At 43.6% G+C, this 21,400-nt stretch overlaps 1 protein-coding gene across 2 annotated transcripts in view; it reads right to left on the bottom strand.

Moving 5' to 3' along the window:
• Positions 1-200: 200 nt before the first annotated feature.
• The window catches only part of LOC128351074 (organic solute transporter subunit alpha-like), a 39,417-nt gene continuing 18,217 nt past the window's right edge, over positions 201-21,400 (bottom strand). For both annotated transcript variants that reach the window (XM_053310197.1, XM_053310198.1), the window contains 4 exons: positions 19,667-19,778; positions 17,139-17,285; positions 5,355-5,460; positions 201-3,402 (listed from right to left, as the gene is read on the bottom strand). In XM_053310197.1, coding sequence (XP_053166172.1) covers positions 3,188-3,402; positions 5,355-5,460; positions 17,139-17,285; positions 19,667-19,778 — 580 coding nt within the window. In that variant the 3' untranslated portion in view covers positions 201-3,187. The remainder of the gene's footprint in view (positions 3,403-5,354; positions 5,461-17,138; positions 17,286-19,666; positions 19,779-21,400) is intronic.

Here is a 21,400-nt window from a genome sequence, read left to right on the forward strand (position 1 = left end):
TGTTGTTATTTATTTTATTACTATTTATTATTAAATACTCAAGAAACAAGGTAGATAGTACATGGGACATTTGTTTGAGGGGTTATGCTGGGTCGGAGGGGGCACAAATACTGTAATGAGCATCTTAACGAAGAAGACCCCATTATGAGTTCAACTCAAACAGACCAGAGTCCCAGCTAGTTTTAAATGAATTTATTACTTCCAAAATCATGCACATGTAAGAGGCAAGATATTGCAGAAGGTTGATGGTTCAAATGCAGATGAAATAACAGGAGATACATTACTGCAGATGCAAGAGTGTTTGCTCTTGATCCGTTAAGTGAAAAGATGATGGTTTTTACTAGCTAAATTGGAACTTTCCTGGTGCTAACCAGAGGAGGCTTCAGAGCAATATGCACTGGAGGTTGAAGTAAACCTGATTGCAGGCAGGTTGTTTACACAGGATTGGTTGGGTGAGAGAGCTTTTGCCAAACAATCCCTGGTATCTTGATCCTGACTCTGATCAAGCTTGTCTAGTTGATTTCTGCTCTCACACACAGGCACACTTGATTAATTTATTAGTCATACTAAGGGATTCTCCTAAAGATTGCACACTTGATTAATGTGTTAGTCATACTAAGGGATTCTCCTAAAGATTGCACTCTTGATTAATTTGTTAGTCATACTAAGGGATTCTCCAAAAGATTACACAAGCTGCTAGGAAGGCTATTTCAACAATTTCATGATTCTCTACTATGCATGCAGTATAAACCCGATGCCCTTGTGGCAACATAAATACTCAGTTCTTGGGCTCCCTCTCCTGCTCCTACTTACAGTAATAGTACTGTTCATTTCTCTGTTGTTTTTTGCCTGCCAATTATTGCCCTATCTTAGTTAAGCTTCTGCTCAACATTAATCATATGCTACTCTGTATGTTGCTACAACTACCTGTAAAATCAGGATGAAAATAACCTTTCATCACAGTTGTTGGGATAATCCAAGTCATTACTTTTAGGCTTCAAGAAAGCAAGATAAAATACTTTTCTTCTTCTTCACAACTGTTGGAAGCACTGAATGAGGCTCATAACATATATGATTTTATGGCAGCTGTGTAAAAGTTAATCTATTATATTGGAAGATGGCAAGCCCTATTCATGCGTTACATAACTGTGTACACTATACACAATATATACACAACACACTATATATACACTTCCTGCAGTGCACCAGCAACCCCACCCCTGCATTGTCATGCTTCATTCCACTCCACGCCCCCCTCCTTGGTGTCTGTAAGTACACCATGTATCTGCAGAGACATACACTGTAACCCTCTAGAGCTGCACCTTATGATTGGGAAGGACAGGACATTGTTCTTTTTTAAAACGTGACAGTTGCAGCTGCTGCTAGGTGTTTCAGAGCACTGCCACCCTGCTACTCAGCCATAATCACAGCATTAGGTGGGCAGCACAGGGCTTTGCCCCAGAGCCCCTTGAAATGTGACACCAACCCTCAACCACTCAACTAGGCAGGACATTTTGTTACAGTAAAAAAATGCCTAATACCTGTTCTTTCCAAATAGCACTACCCCATGGCAATGGATGGGACCTGAGCTTGTGCATTAGCTAAATAATATAATAAATCAATGTAGTTCTCTGAGTTAATATATGCTGGATTGCTGCTTTGATTTTGATTTTGAAAGTTCATCTGAAAAATCTGATATCTGATTCACACTTCCCCTTCTGATGAGATCCAAAGGATCTCATGTGAAAGAGTGTATGTGTGACATATGCATTCTGAATCAGGGCAGCATACATGACTCCCTTTCAGAGGTGCACATAGGTAATTTTGGAGTCTGGACCTAAAGGCATTCCCCCCTCCCCCGCCACCATTGCCACTGCCACCACCGCCAGATAAGCTGCAATGCACTATTTTTTTTACACCAGAACATCTTCAGGGAAAGCTGGAAACTCTTTTTAATGTTGGAAGAGATTCCAAAAAAAGTTCCACCGACTTGCAGAGAGATACCACATTTTGCATGTTCAGAATTTGGAGGCCCCCCAGGGCAGCATTTGGAGGCCACCGCCAGGCCTGCAGGGGACTGGACCTTGACTGGGTAGTCCAGTCCAAAGAGCACCACTGCCGCCTTTCACATGAGAGTTGAAAGTGTTATGTAAGCCAATGGCCATGATGTCAAACAGAAGTCCTCCAACACCACCTTCTGGAACCTACCCATCAGAAAGGAATGGAGCTACCATTAAATCATACCTTCCAACCCCATCCCTGAAAGGTGGACAAGGAGGGCACCATGGTCTATGGTATCAAAATGCGTGGCAAGGTCCAGCAAAACCAACAGGGATGCAATTCCCCAGTCAGTTCCTAGCACAAATCATCAACTAGAGCAGGGATAGGCAACATGTGGCTCTCCAGGTGTTGCTGAACTACAACTTCCATCACTCCCAGCCACAATTTATTACAGCTGGGGATGATGGGAGCTGTAGTTCAGCTACATCTGGAGAGCCACACTTTGCTCACCTCAGAACTAGTGTGACCAAGTTTCTTTCCTAAAACAATGTACGTGTGATTCAACTCTAACTGATGGCCACCACCACCAAATATTTCAATTTTGTCTATGATATAGCAAAAGGCACATTGAAAACAGCTGATTTCTAAAAAATTGTGTGCGTGTGCACGTGTTATATGAACTAAGAGAATGAGAGTTTCACTTAGAACAGAAAATGGCTGAGCCTCCTCACAACTCATACACAAAAGTTATGCACATTCATCTCTGATATAGCATATTACATAAATAGCATGTTACATCTGAGTACAGGAGTGTATGCTGAAACAGGATGACAATCTTTTACCAGGGCATCCCTAAAGATGGAGTTCTATAAAACACCATAGTTCAAAGGAGATGCAAGAGGAATCCAAATAAAGTTTGCTTAACCATTGTTCTCATTATCTCTTACACAGTGGAGACATATTCAAAGCAGAATATTTAATTATTGGATGGTTCATTTTGCCAATGTGCATTATATCACTTTAGCTCCCTATATCCATTTTAGACCTGAATGTCTGGTTCATGTGAATTTGTTCCACTTGCTGTGCCAATATTCTTCTTTGCATTACCAGAAAATATCAGAAAATATCAGAAAGATACCTCTGCAAATACTGCAGATGTATTGGCCAGAGATATTGACGCACAAAGTTAAAGTTGCATCCCAGCTGAGATATGAACAATGCCTGATGTTTCCTTTTCAAAAAGGTTGTCTCCACCACTGACAATGCTATTCTGTTTATTGATAACAGTTTCCTGTTCTGAACTCTCCGGAAGCTCCAGGTCATCATATCTTTTCCGATAGACAACTCGTGAGATCAGAGTTATAAGAAACATTTCCATAATGAGCAGCTGTTGGTTCATGTCTGGCAAATAAAATAAAATACAATACAATAAAAACAAAGAAACAGGTTTCAAAGCAGGTAATGAAAAAAATATAGTAAGCACTGACCTGCTCTTGCTGTAGTCTTGTAATGGACAATTTCTACAGACCTCAGTTATAATTGAATGCTTATAGTGCCACTGTTGAAATGAGGTGAATTCTTTTCTCTCTTTCCTAAAATCTGGCAACTACTTTTCTCTAGCTAGGGCTGAGCACAGGGACTCTGTAGTATTTGCAGCTGCCAAATTCAAGGTAGTTTGAATTCGGGTAGAGGAGGCTTCTAGAAGGTTGCCTGGAGTCTTCTATAGGGGTCTCAGTTTTATGGTTACAAGAGAGAAAATAATATGCTTGCTACAGAAAACATAAGAAAAATACTATAGAAAGAGAGAAAATAATATATTATTTGGCTTTCTTTCTATAACTGTCTGGAGGGAAATCTGCGTGGGAACTATAGGAACATAGGAAGCTGGCATATACTGAATCAGACCATTGGTCCATCTAGCTCAGTATTGTCTACACAGACTGGCAGTGGCTTCTCCAAGGTTGCAAGCAGGAATCTCTCTCAGCCCTGTCTTGGAGATATTGTATGCTTTGGTAGTTTGTTGGTTCAATTAAAAAAACCTTGTCCTATCTTGGAGATGCCAAGGAGAGAACTTCAAACCTTCTGCTCTTCCCAGAGCAGCTCCATCCCCTAAGGGGAATATCTTACAGTGCTCACACATCAAGTCTCCCATTCATATGCAACCAGGGCAGACCCTGCTTAGCTAAGGGGACAAGTCATGCTTGCTACCACAAGACCAGCTGTCCTATAGGTAAGCTGCTTTGAACTCTGTTTTCAAGGAAATATCTGGCACAATATAATAAATACATAGTCATTAAAAAATCAAACTTTATCCTCTCTCTTCTATATTACATCCCTTCATAAACCATGATCTTAAACAAATTTACTGGAAACAAGTTCCATTTGTTTCATTACATTTACTTTCAAAGTAAGTTTGGGATTTCAGCTTGCAAGCACTTTCATGAATGAAGTTTAAAATTACTTTTTGAATAACTTTCAAGCTATTTATGTGAACATCTGGTTGTTGTTAACAGGATGGGATATAGAAAGTAGAAGAAAAACATTTGTAATTCAAATGAGCATTCTGGTCAATGGAGGCTTTGCATCCACATAACAAATGGAAGCACAAAAGCTTTAACCCTCACATGTGAATATACTCTTACAGAACAAGTGTGTGTGTGTGTGTATAAGAAAATTGCACAGAATTAAATGTAGGGGCACAATTAAATAAAGTGTTGGGAGGTCTGTGATTGGGTCGCCTGCCATTTAAAAATAATAATCATGGCCAAATGGAGCCAGTTAAGATCGGGGCCATGTAACCTCTTCATGGGGTGTAAATCCCCCCTAAGCATTTGAGGACTTTTCTTGCCATTTTACTTAACACCTCCCACCAAATCTAATAACATATCTCCCCCCTCCCCCAAAGTGTCTTTCCTCCCCATTAAAAAGAACTTAAATGAAGAGTTGCTCCTCAACACTATCTGTCTGCACCCCTGACCTTTTATCCATGCTGTTTTTCCAATCCAAATTTGTTTGCCTGCCTTGCTCACACAAGCTGCTATTGCTCTTTAGATCAGAAAAAGTGGATGCGGGGAAAGGATTACATCTTCCCTTCCCAGCTTCATGGCCCCAATCTGAACAGGGACCTGTGTGGCTGCATTTGACTTTTTAAAAAAATCATGGGAGATCTGATCACAGAACTCTAGCCCTCACATCTGTTTTGGCCTTTACTATACTTTGGATTGCAGTCAGACAATAAGCACTTTGGGAAGCAATTAAACCACTTTCAGTCTGCCTATTACTAGCACAAAAAACTCTGACCATAATAATTGAATCTAGAAAGGAATCCACTTCAGCCTGTCAAAGCAACTTACATGCTCCTCTTGCTGAAGACGAAAGTGGGGGTGCACACGCAATTGCCCCTTGCATCGCTACTATGTTGATGATGGCTGCCTGGAGCTGGCTCAGGACAAGGGCAAACTGCATAAAGGCATGGAAAGAGAGAGGGTAATCATGCTAAAGAGAAAGTCATTTGGTCTAGAGTGATTATGCTGTCAAGAGAAAATACATTTTCCCAACATGAGAATAAAGAGACAAATTCCCCAGTTGTTTAACCCATGATATATTATCCACTTCATATGTATCAATCTCCCTAGGGATGTGCACAAAACCGGTTCGCCCGGTTTGGTTCGGATTCAAACCGGGTTCGAACCAGGAGGGGGTGGTTCAGTTTTGGTTTTGTTCAAACCACCCCCTGGTTCGGTTCGAATTCAAACCGGTTCAAACTGGTTTGGACCAGTTCAGACACCCAAAAATTTGTAGGATGGTAGCTGGCACCCAGGGGTACCTGTCACCCAAACCCCAAAGCAACCGGACTCTCGTACGATTTTTAATGAATTTTTGAAAATTATTATTATTATTTTCTCATAGGATATAATGGGACTCCAACCAGTCCATTATTGCTTATTGTGGAGCATCCATGGGTGCCAACAACCATGCAAACCCCGAAGCAATAAGACACCCAGATGATTTTTTATGAATATTTGAAATATTTCTAATTATTTTTCTCATAGAGTATAATGGGACCCGAACCAGTCCATATCCCCTATTGTGGAGCACCTAGGGGCACAAAAGCAGGGTGGGTGGTAGACAGACAGGGGTGCCTACCACCCACAAAACCCCAAGGCAATTGGACACTCCTCTGATTATTGGAGAATTGTTAAAGTATTTTTGAATTCCTCATAGAAAATAATTAGGATTGCAGCAAATGTATAGCTTCACGTCGGGGGGAAAGGGGTATCATAGAGTGGAGTGTGGTGGGTGGTAGTTCCTAGGGTGGGCAAGGAAGCTATCAGAATTATTTGAAAGGAATTGGGCAAAGGGCTGATTTTTAAGTGATTTTTGAAGCTTACGCGTCTTTAAGGTTTTTCTCCATAAAGAAGCATGGAGGTGTCAGCAAATGTATAGCTTCACGTCGGGGGCAAAGGGGTGGCCTAGAGCAGTGTGGGGTTGGTGGTGGTGCCAGGTAGGGGCAAGGAAGCTACCTGAATTTTTTCAAAGGATTTGGGCAGAGGGTTGATTTTTGGTGAATTGTTGAAGTTTACGCATCTTTAAGGTTTCCCCCCATTAGGTATAATGGAGGGTGTATTGCTTCACGTCAGGGGGAAAGGGGTGGCCTAGAGCAGTGTGGGGTTGGTGGTAGTGCCAGGTAGGGGCAAGGAAGCTACCTGAATTTTTTCAAAGGATTTGGGCAGAGGGCTGATTTTTGGTGAATTGTTGAAGTTTACGCTTCTTTAAGGTTTTTCCTCATAAGGTATAATGGAGCTTTCAGCAGCCCCATAAGTGCACTTGGGGGGTGCTGGGGTGGCCCAGAGTGAGTGGTGATGTAGTGCACATAGGGTGCGGAGAAAAATAATTAGAAATATTTCAAATATTCATTAAAAACCGTAGGACTGTCCTATTGCTTCAGGGTTTGGGTGGTTGTTGGCACCCATGGGTGCTGCACAATAAGCAATAATGGCCTGGTTGGAGTCCCATTATACCCTATGAGAAAATAATAATAATAATTTTCAAAAATTCATTAAAAAATCGTACGAGTGTCCGATTGCTTTGGGGTTTGGTTGACAGGTACCCCTGGGTGCCAGCTACCATCCTACCAATTTTTGGGTGTTTGAACCAGTTTGAACCGGTTTGAATCAAACCACCCCCTGGTTCGGTTCGAATTCGAACCTACAGCTTGAACCTGATGGGTGGTTTGGTTCGAATCCGAACCTTCGAACCACCCCAGTTCGAATTCAAACCGGTTCGCACATCCCTAAATCTCCCTTCTTGTAGCTGAAGAATGATTCAGTTATAATTAAGGCTTTCCTCTTGTAAGAATCCTATAACTTTAACTCAGTGTTATCATAAGGGGTCTAGTGACCACAAGATTTTCAGGGACTTCTCACCTCACAGTGAGATTTCTCAATTAAAAAACATTAGTATCATGATACATGCATTTAAACTACAGCCTTTTCCTAGTGTCATTTCAAAATTGCCCCTTGCTATTCTATTCCCTCATCCAAAAAGCAGTCAACATTTATGATCTTTTCCTCTCTCAGTCCTTCCAGTTACTTGCCCTCACTGAATCCTGGCTCTTCCCCCACCCCACTCCGATACTGTCACTGATGCTAGTCTCTTCTTTCACATCCAAAGGTCATAGTGGTAGTGTTGGCCTCCTTATTTCCAAATCCTGCCAGTTACAGCCTCTGCTCACACACCACATGACAAATCACACGATTTTTCTACCTTTGAAGTTCATTCTTTGACATTCTACTCCCCTCTGCATCTCTATTGCTGTTAGATATCACCCTCCTGTCCTGAATCCTTCTCAAACTTCATTTCAGACCTTGATGCCTGGCTCACCTATTTCCTTTCCAATAACACTCTTGCCTCGCACCTTGGTGACTTCAACACTTGTGTGGAAGGTCCCTCAGACCCAGCTGCTTCCCATCTCCTCTCTTTAACTCCTCCTTTGAACACTAGCTTTGGAAACACTTTCCCCATGCACTGCCTTGGTCTTGTCTTCACCAGGAACTGCTCTGTTTCTGACCTCTCTGCTGTGGAGTCCCCTCTGGTCATCATCTAATCTTCTTCAGCAACAGTCCACACCCCTGCCCCAGACATTCTGCTTCTCGTTCCTTCCATGACCTGCAGTCTACTGATACAATGGCTTTCTCCAAAGCATTGCCCTCTCTTTACTTCCCCACACACCCTCCTCAGACTTTGCAGTTTCCAATTAAATGCGTCTCTGTCCTCAAGTTTTGACATGTTTGCTCAACTCTACAAATGGATTATTTGCCCCTCTTATCCCTAGCGTGATTTGCTCTCTCCATTTGATCATTTGGTTCATGCAGTTTAACGTGTTTGAAGGAGAACAAAAGAGCTGGTTGATCATATCCACTATAGATTAATTTATCCCACATCCTGTCTGCCATCCAACTGGCCACATAACAACACCTTCCTGATAAGCACCAGCTCTAAGAATCCTCTGCACCTGTTCACCACTTTTGATGTCCTCTGCCTCTCTTTTCTTTGCTCTCGGCCAAGAATGACTCCTCTTTCAATGCCAAAACTGAAACCACCTCTTCTGCTCTTTTGTCCCTTCTAGCTCTCCCTTTTCCTTCACTTCTGTTGTCCTTTCTCTCTTTCCCTCATCTCACTTAATGAGCTGACTATCCTGTTGTCTTCACTAAATCTAGAGTTGCCATGCCATCTCCCCTGCCATTATCCCTCCTCTCCACAACATCATCAACCAGGCTCTCTCCTCTGGTTCCTTCCCTTATTGCACCCAAACATGCTACTGTCTCAGTTATTCTCAAACATCTTCTCCAGCTACTGCCCTGTCTATCTTTTACCCTTGGCCTCCAAACTTCTGCAACTTGCTGCTTACCTCTACTGCCTGTACTTGCTCTACACAAATTCCATTCTTGATTCCCTCCATTTTAGCTTCCATTCTTGCATTCCACTGAATCACCAACAATCTCCTCATTGCCAGATCAAAAGATTTATATTCTGTTCTCATCCTTCAGTCTTGCCCACTCTTCATTACAGTTGAATCCTTCCTTTTGCTTGACTTTCTTTATGCCACAAGCCTCTGTTATGTAGCCGGCGTTCCCTTCCAGCTGCCCCCAGGATTCAGATGGCCTCTGTGCATATGCAGAATCCACACACATGTGGGGCCTGGGGGTGGGGCAGCCGGAAGAAAATGCTCCCGCCCGCCGCTCCGTTCCAGCATGCACCCCACACCCATTCAGGCATGTGCCTTGTCCTGGTCCAGGCAAACCTGCGTTTCCTGCCACCGTGCATGTGCAGAGGTCATCTAAGCCCTGGGAGTTGGGCAGCCAGCAGGGAAAGGTTTCAGACCAGGACAAGTAGCGCACTGGAATGGGTGAGGGGTTTGTGTTTCTGTGTTCGCCTATGCCTGTGTATGTGAATGACTACGTTACTTGCGTACAACTTTTACATTATTTTGCTGATACCACTATCCTGAAGGAAATTAAATCAAGCAGAATTGTGACATTTATGGGAAATTTCTGGGAAGATAAACTATAGGGTTTGGACATGGTTGTTAAAGCATTTGTTATTTTTAATTATCATTGTTGTTTATGTGTGTGGGTAGGAGGGGTTTAGAAAAGGAAAAAATGAAGTATAGATTTAAAGTGAACACTAACTACCTGCTTCATGTTGTGTCCTTATTCACTGCTCAATAATCATGAGGTGGGATCACACTTTCACTATTACTGAATCCACTAATTTTATTTACTTGTGTTTTTACAGTCGGGGAGGGAGTGTGACTTTATCTTAGTTGAAAGTTTTGCAAAGTTTTTGGTGTTCAACATCAGGATGTTTTACCTTGTGGCTTGGGTAAGCTCTTCCCCATAGTGTCTAATCATATTTTCCTTTTTAAAACATCTGGAAGTTCAGTAATCCAAAAATCTTTTGTTTAAAATGAGAGTTGAGCTGCTTTTAATTTCCACTTGTGTGCTAATGAAGCGCCATGCACCCACACATTGCCTTGATCAGAGATGCACCAGGCAGAAATTCATCAGGGGCACTTCTAGGAAGTGATTAGGGAAACTGTACCTGTTAAATGTCTGCCTGGATGCATCCCTCCCCAGCCCAATGTCCAACTGAAAGACCAAGGTATAGTGTGGGTGTGCATGGAGCCTCATTTCTAAAGCCAACATCATATACTAGACCAGGGATTCTCAACTTTGGGTCCCCAGATGTTACTGGACTTCAGCTCCCATAATCACCAACCAAAGGCCACTGGGACTGGGGATTATGGGAGCTGAAGTCCACTAACATCTGGGGAACCAACGTTGAGAATCCCTGTACTAAACTGTACAAAGTCTTTACACTTTATATATTTTTATATTTTGACATATTTTTATACTGCCCAAAACTTACGTCTCTGGGCAGTTTACAACAAAATAAAAACAAAAGAAGTAAAGCATTAGTTAAAACAAAAAATGAAAAGTTTAAAACATTACAATTTAAATTTTTTAAAACAATATTAAAACCGCATTAAAATCATTAAAACAATATTAATTAAGAGTCTGGGTGAACAGATGTGTCTTCAAAGGCTTTTGAAAAGCTGTCAGAGATGGGGAGGCTCTTATTTCAGTAGGGAGCGCATTCCAAAGCCTCGGGGCAGCAATGGAGAAGGCCCATCCCTGAGTAGCCACCAGATAAGCCGGTGGCAACTGCAGACAGTCCTCTCCTGATGATCTCAATGGGTGGTGGGGTTCATGACAAAGAAGACGTTATCTTAAATAACCAGGGCCCACGCTGTTTAGGGCCTTATAGGTTATAACCAACACCTTGTATTTTGCCCAGAAACATATTGGCAGCCAGTGTAGCTCCTTCAATACGGGAGTAATATGGTCTCTCCGAGACGACCCAGAGACCAACCTGGCTGCCTCTTTCTGGACCAACTGCAGCTTCCGGACTACATACAAGGGCAGCCCCACATTGAGCACATAGATTATCCAGTCTGGAGGTTACCAGCAGATGTACCACTTTGAGGTCATACATCTCAAGAAACGGATGCAGCTAGCCCATCCCTGAGTAGCCACCAGATAAGCCAGTGGCAATTGCAGACGGTCCTCTCCTGATGATCTCAATGGGCGGTGGGGTTCATGACAAAGAAGATGTTCTCTTAAAAACCCAGGGCCCATGCTGTTTAGGGCCTTATAGGTTATAACCAACACCTTGTATTTTGCCCGGAAACGTATCAGCAACCAGTGTAGATCTTTTAAGATAGGAGTGATATGGTCTCTCTGAGATGACCCAGAGACCAAACTGACTGCCACATGCTGAACCAACTGTAGTTTCCAGACTACGTACAAAGGCAGCCCCACAGAGAGCACACTGCAGTAATCAAGTCTGGAGGTGACAAGCAGATGTACTACTGTTCTGAGGTCATTTATCTCAAGAAATGGACGCAGCTGGCATATCAGCCGAAGCTGATAAAAGGCACCTCTGGCCACTGCCTCAACCTGGGACACCAGGGAGAGGTTTGTGTTCAGAAGCACCCCCGACTGCGTACCTGTTCCTTCTGGGGAAGTGTGACCCCATCCAGAACAGGCAGATCAAAGTTGTCTCTCGAATTTCGACCCCGCACAATGAGTACCTCTGTCTTATCTGGATTCAGTCTCAGTTTGTTATCCCCCATCCAGCCCATCACCGACTCCAGGCAGGCCTGGACTCCAGGAGGTTATGCCCTCTCCTGATGATGCTGACATGGAGAAATAGATTTGGGTGTCATCAGCATACTGATAGCACCCTGCATCAAATCTCCTGATGATCTCTCCCAGCAGTTTCATGTAGATGTTAAACAACATCGGAGACAATATGGAGCCCTGAGGCACACCATCCAAAAGTTCAGATTTTGAAGAAAAGCAGTCTCCAAGGGACACAATCTGGAACCTGCCCAAGAGGTAGGAGCAGAACCACCGCAAAGCAGTGCCTCCCACTCCCAATCCCCTCAAATGCTCCAAAAGTATACTATGGTCGATAGTATTGAAAGCCGCCGAGAGGTCCAAAAGTGCCAACAGAGTCACATTCCTTCTGTCAATTCCCAATTGGAGATCATCCATCAGGCCGACCAAGAAAGTCTCCATCCTATAGCCCACACGAAAGCCAGTTTGAAACGGGTCAAGATAATCAATTTCCTCCAAGACTGTCTGGAGCTAGGAAGCCACCATTCTCTCAATTACCTTGTCCAGCCACAGAAGATTGGAGACAGGCCCATAATTGCTCAACTCTGAGGGATCCAAGCTAGGCTTCTTCAAAGTGGTCTAATAATTGCCTCCTTAAGACAAGGAGGCATCTTGCCTTCCCTCAGAGAAGCATTTATAATATCTACCAGGCCCTCTACAATGCCCCCACCGGCAGATAATATAAGACATGTCAGGCAAGGGTCAAGAGAACAGGTGGTAGGCCAAACTGTTCCAATCAGCTCATCCACATACTCAGGAGTCACAAACTGGAACTGATCCAGCCTAATCACAGAAGAGGAGTTGCTGGATACCTCTACATCAGACACAAGTAATTGTGGAGATGGAGTCTAAGTCGGCCCAAATACAAGAGATTTTCGCCACAAAGAATTTGTTAAACACATCACAGCGCGTAATCGATGGTTCCAGATTCTGATTCAAGGGAGGAGGGGCACATACTAGCCCTTTCACGACCCTGAACAACTCCGCCGGACATGAATTGGTGGATGCAATACAGGTAGAAAATAATCACTTCTTTGCTGCACATATTGCCTGAGCATAGGTCTTCAAATGTGCTCTATATTGCAATCTGTTGGATTTGAGCCGAGTCTTTCTCCACTTGCGCTCCAGTTGTCTACCTCTCTGCTTCAGCCCCCGTAGTTCTTCCATATACCAAGGGGTAGAAGCAGGGCGGAGAGGACACTTAGGAGCAATCATGTCTACTGCCCCGGTGAGTTTGCTGTTCCAGTTCTCCACCAGGGCATCAGCAGGATCACCGGCAGAGTCAACACTAAATCCCTCCCAGGCTTCTTGAAATCCTATTGGATCCAATAACCTTCTCAGGTGGACCATCTTAAGGTCCCTCACCCCTACGAAGGTGGGAAGTGATTGTGAGTCCAACTTTAACCAGATGGTGGTCCGTCCATGACAATGGGGAAATCACAGGAGTCCCCATCCATGGAACACCACCTGATCAGAGTGAAAGACCAAATCAAACATGTGACCAGCAATGTGCGTCAGTCCCGAGACCACTTGAGATAGGTCCAGAGTTGTCATGGCCGCTATGAACTCCTGAGCCACCCTGAACAAATTGGTCCCAAAATGAACATTGAAGTCCACCAGCACCACAAGCCTGGGGGACTCCAACACCAAGCCCGAGACCAAGTCCATAAGCTCAGTTAGGGACTCTGTTGAGCAGCGCGGTGATCGGTACACCAACAGAAGTCCCAGTCTATCCCTGGTCCCCAAACTTAAGTACACACATTCGATATGGTCTGACACTTCAACAGGGATCCTTGTAAGGGAAAGTTATTCTTATAGACCACAGCCACTCCACCTCTCTGCCCATGGTCCCTCACCCACTCCTCAACAGAGTACCCTGGAAGGAGAAGCTGGGACCACACTGGGCCCCCAGCCTCCACCAGCCAGATCTCTGTAATAGATACCAGGTCGGCGCCTTCATCCAGAATCAAATGATGGATGCTTTCTGATTTGTTCTGGATGAACCTGGCATTACAAAGGAGCAAAGTGAGGTTCCAAGGTTGGTTGGCACTGCTCCACAAGGTCAAAGAGCTGGCAGGACAGCTGGAAGGAGAAACAGCTATTAGGTTTCCAAGTCCCCTTCTCCTGTAATGGCCCGCTGACCTGCCAACATTACTTTTGTTCACCATCACCACCAGAATTGCCGCCCCATGATCAGTGGATACGCTCCCTGTCTCCCCATCTCCAGATATGCCCAGACACATTTAAAACAAAATCACCCAGGACTAATTAAAACAGAAGCCACAAAACAGAAACCACCCACATGTGAATTCTTGGGTCAGGAAACCTGGCCCTCACTCTCATTATCCCCTGAAGTGGCTCCCCCAAAGGATGACCCCCTTTGGTGTCACCCCTTCGGAGGCGGGCCTGCCGCCACAAGCAGCATCCCTTTATAGGCCCAGCGATTACCACCCTGGTCAGATGGAAAGCAGAGACTGCTGAATCACTCCTGGGCCCCAATCCTGCAGAGCAGCCACAGCCAGAGGCCACAGTCCCACAGGTCAGGCAGGGGGCTAGCAGATGGTCTCTCTCTCTCCCTCTCTCTCTCCCTCTCCCTCTCCTGCAGGCATATGGTATGGAAGTTAAGATGGGCACCTTAACTTGCAATTTCCATTATTTTTAGAGCACGAGTGAAAATGTAAAACAACTTAACTCTAATTTTAAACCGAAGGTTTTTGGATTACTGAATATAAAAATATAACTCTATTTAAAAGTTTAAAAACTTATATAAGACAGTAACACAAAAAACACAAAGCAGCAGCAGCAAAAACTGTACTCTCATATAAAAGCCTGGGTGAGGAGCCACATTTTCAATTGTTTTCTAAAAACTGTGACGGAAGCTAAGAAGCAGATACGAGCTGGGAGAGCATTCCAAAGCTTGAGAGCAATGATGGAGAAGGCCCTGTCCCGCATGTTCAACAGCCAAGCCTCCCCCACCATCAGCACACAGAGCAGAGCCCCCTCCGATGATCTTGTCAAGCTAGCAGAAACCCTTGGGAGCAAGTGGTCCTTCAGATATCTAGGGCCCAAACCATTAAGGGTTTTAAAGATCAAAACCAGCACCTTGAATTGAGTTATCATTCTATCAGTCTAATTGTTCTTTCAACAGTGAGTTCTTCCTCCTTTTCCCCCTTTCTTCATCAGGGTCCTTCAAGCTTCTGTTCTTGTGCTCTTGTTATTCTTTACATGCTGTCCCTTGCTGACCTCATCAAATCCCATCACTTTCAGTACCATCTATACACACTGACAATACCCACCTAACCATTTCCACCCCAGAACCTTCTTCCTCCTTCAAATCATCCATCTCCAGCTGTCCATAATCTGACATTTTAGCTTGGATGAGATGAGATGAGTTTAATCTCAAACTCTTTATGACAAAGGTCAAACTGCTTATCTTTTCTCTCAAGCCCGTTCTCTCTCCGTATCCACTGACAATGTCAGCTAGGACATTGTCAGTGGGACATTGTCAGTGGATCTACTGACAGTATCCACCTAGGAAGAGGCACAAAACCTTGGCTTTATCTTTCTCTCCTTTACTCCCCAAATCCAGTCTGCCAACAAATCATGTCACTTCTCCCTTTACAAGATTGCTTTTCCTCTCTGGCCCCTTGGCAAAGGCCCTAGTTCACACCCTGCTCATCTCTCACCTTGACTATTGTAGCCTTCTCCTTTCCAGACTTTCATTGGCCCAACTTGGTTCCCTCACCTCCATACAGCATTCTAATGCCAAAATAATCCACTTCTCATTGTCCCAACCACACCACACCCCTCCTTACATCCCTTAGTTGACTTCCTGTTCAGTTCTTATCTTCTAATTTAGCCATGACCTTGCCCCTCACTGCAGCCCAGCTCTTATATCCCATTACATGATGGCTTATTACTTTCACTCTTGAAGCACTACCACCCTCCGCCATCAAAGGTTTCCTGGTCCTCAAACCACTCTCCTGTGCTGCCCCTTATGCTTGGAACTGCCTCACCAAACACATTTATGATCCCTCCTCTCTTTCTTCCTTCAAATCCTGTAAACCCTCATTTTCTGTGAAGCTTTTGGCACAACACGTTATTCATCATTCCTTAACAGTAACTAAGCGTAAGTACATGTAACTGAAACAATTACATATTCTTCCCCATTAACTCCTGCCTCTATTTCCAACCCCTTTCTCTATTGTCTCCCTTGTGTTGATATCTAGATGGTAAGCTCCTCAGGGCAGGGACTTGCCCTCTAATTCTTTATAAAATGCCATGTACAAAGATGGTGCAATCACTGCAAAATCACAATCTATCACATACACATATAGGTTCCAAATGCCTGATCCAACAAGAGTTAATTGTACTTAGATCCCATTTCAAGTAATAGGGTTTAAGTGCTTCAGAACTAACTCTTCTTATTGATTTCAGTGGGACTAACTTTGTATTTATTTCTTACATTTTCCTCTTCCCCTTCCTCCAAGAAGATCCATATGGTGTACCTAGTTCACCAAAAAGATCCATATGGTGTACCACACACTAGAATGAGTGTGTGACGATGGCTATGTTACGAGCAAGTGACTGGCTGAAGATCACCCAGAAAGCTTCAAGGCTTCAGCGTGGCCCTGAACTCAGGCCTTCCTGATCCAAGTAACTACATCACACTGGCTCACCCATTGAGGGCAAAGTTTTTCAATACTTCATATTCTTATGTGTAGAGTTGCTTAGAAAAATAACTATCATAAAAGAAATTATCATGTGCAAAAGTGTGATTTCAAGTAAACATCCAGTATTGAATTTTGAGCAGAAATACTAATTTTGTTAGGATCAACTGATGAAATTCAAAAATGGATTTTGCTATAATATAACAATTAATTAGAACAGATAAGGCATGATAGATATAACATCATAACAAAGCAATTGATGTTGTTTGTTGTTAATTGTGATGTATATGTATAAGATTCATATTTTGATCAGTGAGGATTTTGAAGGCTTTTTTCCTTTGTAAATTCAGAATTTATATGTACTTTTGAACTCTCTAACAACACAAATTCCAGTGCACTGAAACAATCCCATTTTGTCCATTACTTACAATAGTTTTTAAAGTATACTCTGGAGCTGTAGCATTGTATTGCAGGATATTTTTTCCCTCCACAAAGCTTCCTCAACACAGAGGAAAAGGAACTCATTGTGTGCTATATATTTCCATAGACAAAATAAGAACTACAAAAACAACATTTCAGATTTTTAAACACACAACTTTAAGGAAAAAAGCTTTTTTTTTTAAGTCTTTGATCTCCGATTCCTCATTTTAGTTTGTCACACTTGATTGTTCGCCATGAGAACTGTCCCAAATTAAGGCCTGTCATGAAATCTTAACTTTCTTACCTGATAAAGTGCAAATTTAGGAATAATCTTCTTGCAGTTAAGGAGAGCTCGAACTCGTTGAAACATAATTCCAATTGGCCACAGAGCAATGATAGTCAGCACGCCTACAAAGCAGTTAATCCATATGGCAGCTCCATTTGGAGATAACTGAAAGGTATCAGATTTACAGATTATATTCAATGGTATGACATTTTCTGCTTTGAGACAGAAATTATTTATACATGACTAAAAATATTTGTTTCATTTTAAACCTAAGAAGCTCTCACTGACTCTGATACAATGATTCTGTGTCAGCCTCTATGTAAAAATCATTAATCATACTACAAGGGGGGAAAAAACAGGTGATTGCCCTGTGGGAGGAGATCTGTTCTTCTGGTAGCAAGAATGAATTGTCCCCTTTGCTAAGCAGGGTCCAACCTGGGTTGCATATGAATGGGAGACTACATGTGATCACTGTAAAAAATTCCCCTTAGGGGATGAGCTACTCTGGGAGAGCATCTGCATGCTTCCATGCAGAAGGTTCCAAGTTCCCTCCCTGGCATCTCCAAGATAGGGCTGAGAGAGACTCCCACCTGCAACCTTGGAGAAGCTGCTACCAATCTGTGTAGGCAATACTAGATGGAACAAAGGTCTGACGTAGTATCAGGCAGCTTCCGATGTAACACACACCAGGCCTCAGTGAAATGCAGCAGGGCCAATTTTTTTGTGTTCACCTTGCACTTTAGCTATACTAGCTGTACCCCAACTACATATTGATCATACCTTAGCAGCTTTTGCACATAATGGGAAACCATGGGTTCATTTGCACCGTGCTCCCAGACGATCCCGATCTGGAGACTGGGAGCCTGAAAGCAGGGAGGAACTAGCTGCTTGGGCTTCCACCTTACCATGAAGTAGATCTACAGCAGACACAAGATTGCAGTACACAAGGTTGCAGACTCCTGCCTAAGGAGAGGAGAGCTGGTCTTGTGGTAGCAAGCATGACTTGTCCCCTTCACTAAGCAGGGTCTGCCCTGGTTGCATATGAATGGGAGACTTGATTTGTGAGCACTGTAAGATATTCCCCTCAGGGGATGGAGCTGCTCTGGGAAGAGCAGAAGGTTTCAAGTTCCCTCCCTGACAGCATCTCCAAGATAGGGCTGTGAGAGGTTCCTGCCTGTAATCTTGGAGAAGCCACTGCCACTGCCTGTTGACTGTCCTAAGTACACCAACTCCATATTAATTACACTGAGATGCCATTCTTAGCCCTCTTTGTTATTTAAACTGGTCAGAGTGCATCCAAGTAAAAGGCAAGCTGGAGCACACACACACTGGTTTTCTTTTCTCTCTCTCTCTCTCTCTCTCTCTCTCTCTCTCTCACACACACACACACACACACACACACTGAGGAGATTCTCACGATAGGGCAAAAGCAGGCTACAAGATCCTAGCCCACTTTTGTCCAATCGTCTGCTGCCACGGGAGCCGTGTGGCTACTGGTAGCAAACCCTCCTAATTCCCCCTCCCCTTAGACGAGGTTAGTGGAACGAGCACTCCTCTAACCCTGTCTATTTGATTGTGTATTGCTGCAGCGCAGCTCCATGCCATGGCAACACATGAGGAGACCCCTGCCGGGAGGCTGAAACAGGTCTCCCGGCCCTGGGGGTCTCTCCAGGATGCCCCACGTGCTCACGTGGGGCACCTGGGAACTTCCAGGAGCTGCGTGGCCCCCGATCCCCACAGCCCCCGCCGGCTCCGTGATGGAGCCAGCAGTCGTGTGGGTGGCCAATCCGGCTGCCCAGGGCTGTCTGAGGATGGTCTGTGGGGAGCAGGCTAATCTCGCTGTCCCCACAAACCCTTTTAAGGTAGGTCTCACTGATTGTGAGACTCACCTCACTCTCTCCTTAGCCACACTCTCACTGGGGTTAGCATTTGTCTATTGAGGCAAACACTGTATCTAGGAAAATTTTCTCCCTGTGATTTGGAACACTGGCCACTATAAATACTGTACCTAGGGAGAGCCAGATAATAGTATGGAGAATAGAGATGCCAGAGAATGTGACTAGCTAGAACACCCCTATTCCCTGTATTGAGATATGCTTTCCAACACGATGGGCAGCCCTGAGCCAATGTTAGGCTGCTGTGCAACTTGAAAGGCAGCCCCAGTGGTGCAGTATAATGGGGCTGCTGTGCATTGCCTTAAAACTGCTTCCAGTTGGACAAAAGCAGGCTACATTTCCAATGGAAATGTTGCCAATGGAAGTAATGCTGTGTGACTGCCAGGAAGTGGTTATGTTGTTCTGCAGCTGCACTGTCATGCTATGCCTTTCAAGTTGTGCAGCAGCCTCAGTAGGTCCCTAACACTGACATAGGAATGGCTGACTGTCATATTGGCCACTCATGGCACCCAGTTTGAATCATGACTGAATAAGGCTAATGTCATGCGCAGCAGTGGTGATTCATGCCTATATTTTCACAGGCACTTCTGGGTATTCAACTATTTTTTACCAGGCTTTGTCAGGTTTTGGTGAGTTCAAATATTGGCTTACATCAGAAAGTTTGTAGTTTCCATTGGTCCAAAGAACTATTGATATAAACATTAGCACAGGGCGGAGGAAAGCAAGTTGGAAAGTCCCCAGCTTCAGTAAAAATAGTGTTTGCCTGCCAAAATTTTTAAAAAACAAAACAAACAAGTGTCAGTACTTACTTATTTTATTACTTATTCTATGTCTTTTGCCATAGAAGTAGGAAAGGAACATGCCCTTGAACCTGAATAACTACAACCAGTTTTCGCACCTTTAAGAGCCACTGGATGTTACTCTGAAGCAGACTTGAAGCCTTGTACCTCTTTTTTTCCTTTTTTTTTTTAAAGAAAATAACCATTGCTGTTTGTTGCTGCATTATGATTCCAACAGTAGTTTATAGCTCAGTTCAGACATTATGCTGTACGAGTATACAGATGTCTGTATTCTCATACATGTGTTTTTGTGAATGACTGCATCTGTGTTCATTTAAAAAGTGAACCTGGATACAGGCCCTTCAAATGCATGGTATAGATAGGAAGTGTACTCCTGTACCTGCGTTCAACATAACATGTGAATGACTGTGCCTGTTTACAGATCTGTACCTGTGTACACTATACAACGTTATACAAGTGTTGTACATTACATGTGAATGGGCCTAATGTCTCAGTGCCTACCCTGGATGAGTAAGTGTTGTACTTGATCTAGTGTTCCACATGTGCTATGATACCATCAACTGTATTCAGCCTTCCCTTTGAAGGGTTCAGGCAGATTCCAGCAGCACTGTGTGAGAGAAAGAACGTCTACCCCTTTCTTCTGCACAGCTCTTCACTACCACCAGGCCCAAAGAGTACTGGGGCCCATGCCCCACCACTCTGGCAACTCTATGGAGCAGGGATTCTCAACGTTGGGTCCCCAGATGTTATTGGACTTCAACTCCCATAATCCCCAGCCCCAGTGGCCTTTGGTTAGGGATTATGGGAGTTGAAGTCCAATGACATCTGAGGACCCAACACTGAGAATCCCTGCTTGGAGTATCCATCCACAATTACATCTTTCCTTCCTCTCTTTATTTAGATCTCAAACCTTATTCACTTTCAACCTCAGTCACTCTCATGAAATTAAATAGCAGTTAATGAAGGCAAGCTGCTATTTAATGTACTCTGTGCTATATTAATGAACTTTGGCTTAATATAATTGCTCAATTAATACAGCCATAATTGCATAATAATGATATAATGATAGTGGCAATTTTACTCTTGCAAATAATTACAGAACTATAAACAGTACAAACCAGTGTACAAATGAACTGGCAGATCACCTCTTCTTGTTTTTTCAGGGAAGCTCTGGAAGCATTTAAAAACATATGAGTCATTGAGAGATGCACCTTTCTGCGACATCTGTCCCCTCTGTCACTCTGAGGCCCACACGATATGACACCCTGGGAAATCCAGATCTCCTATGATTTTGGGCTTTCCCCCCTTATTTAAAAGCAGCCATGGTGTGGGAGCACAAATCTGATCAGGGAGTAGAGTTCAAGGCAGTTTTACCCCTTTCTGTCTGCTCTTTTTTCCTGATTTAAATCCCTACCTATCTGACCTACTATTTGGTTGCAGAGAAAAACAAAAACAACTGATTTCCACTTGCTTTTACCCTGTGAGCAAATCTAGAGCTGGAAATCAGTCATATCAAACCCTTCTCTCGACTTGCTTTCCCTGTTTATGTTTGATTTATGGAAAGCACCATTGAGAGATCACATGT

The sequence above is a fragment of the Hemicordylus capensis genome, chromosome 3 (assembly GCF_027244095.1).
Source record: "Hemicordylus capensis ecotype Gifberg chromosome 3, rHemCap1.1.pri, whole genome shotgun sequence".
Lineage (NCBI taxonomy): Eukaryota > Metazoa > Chordata > Lepidosauria > Squamata > Cordylidae > Hemicordylus > Hemicordylus capensis.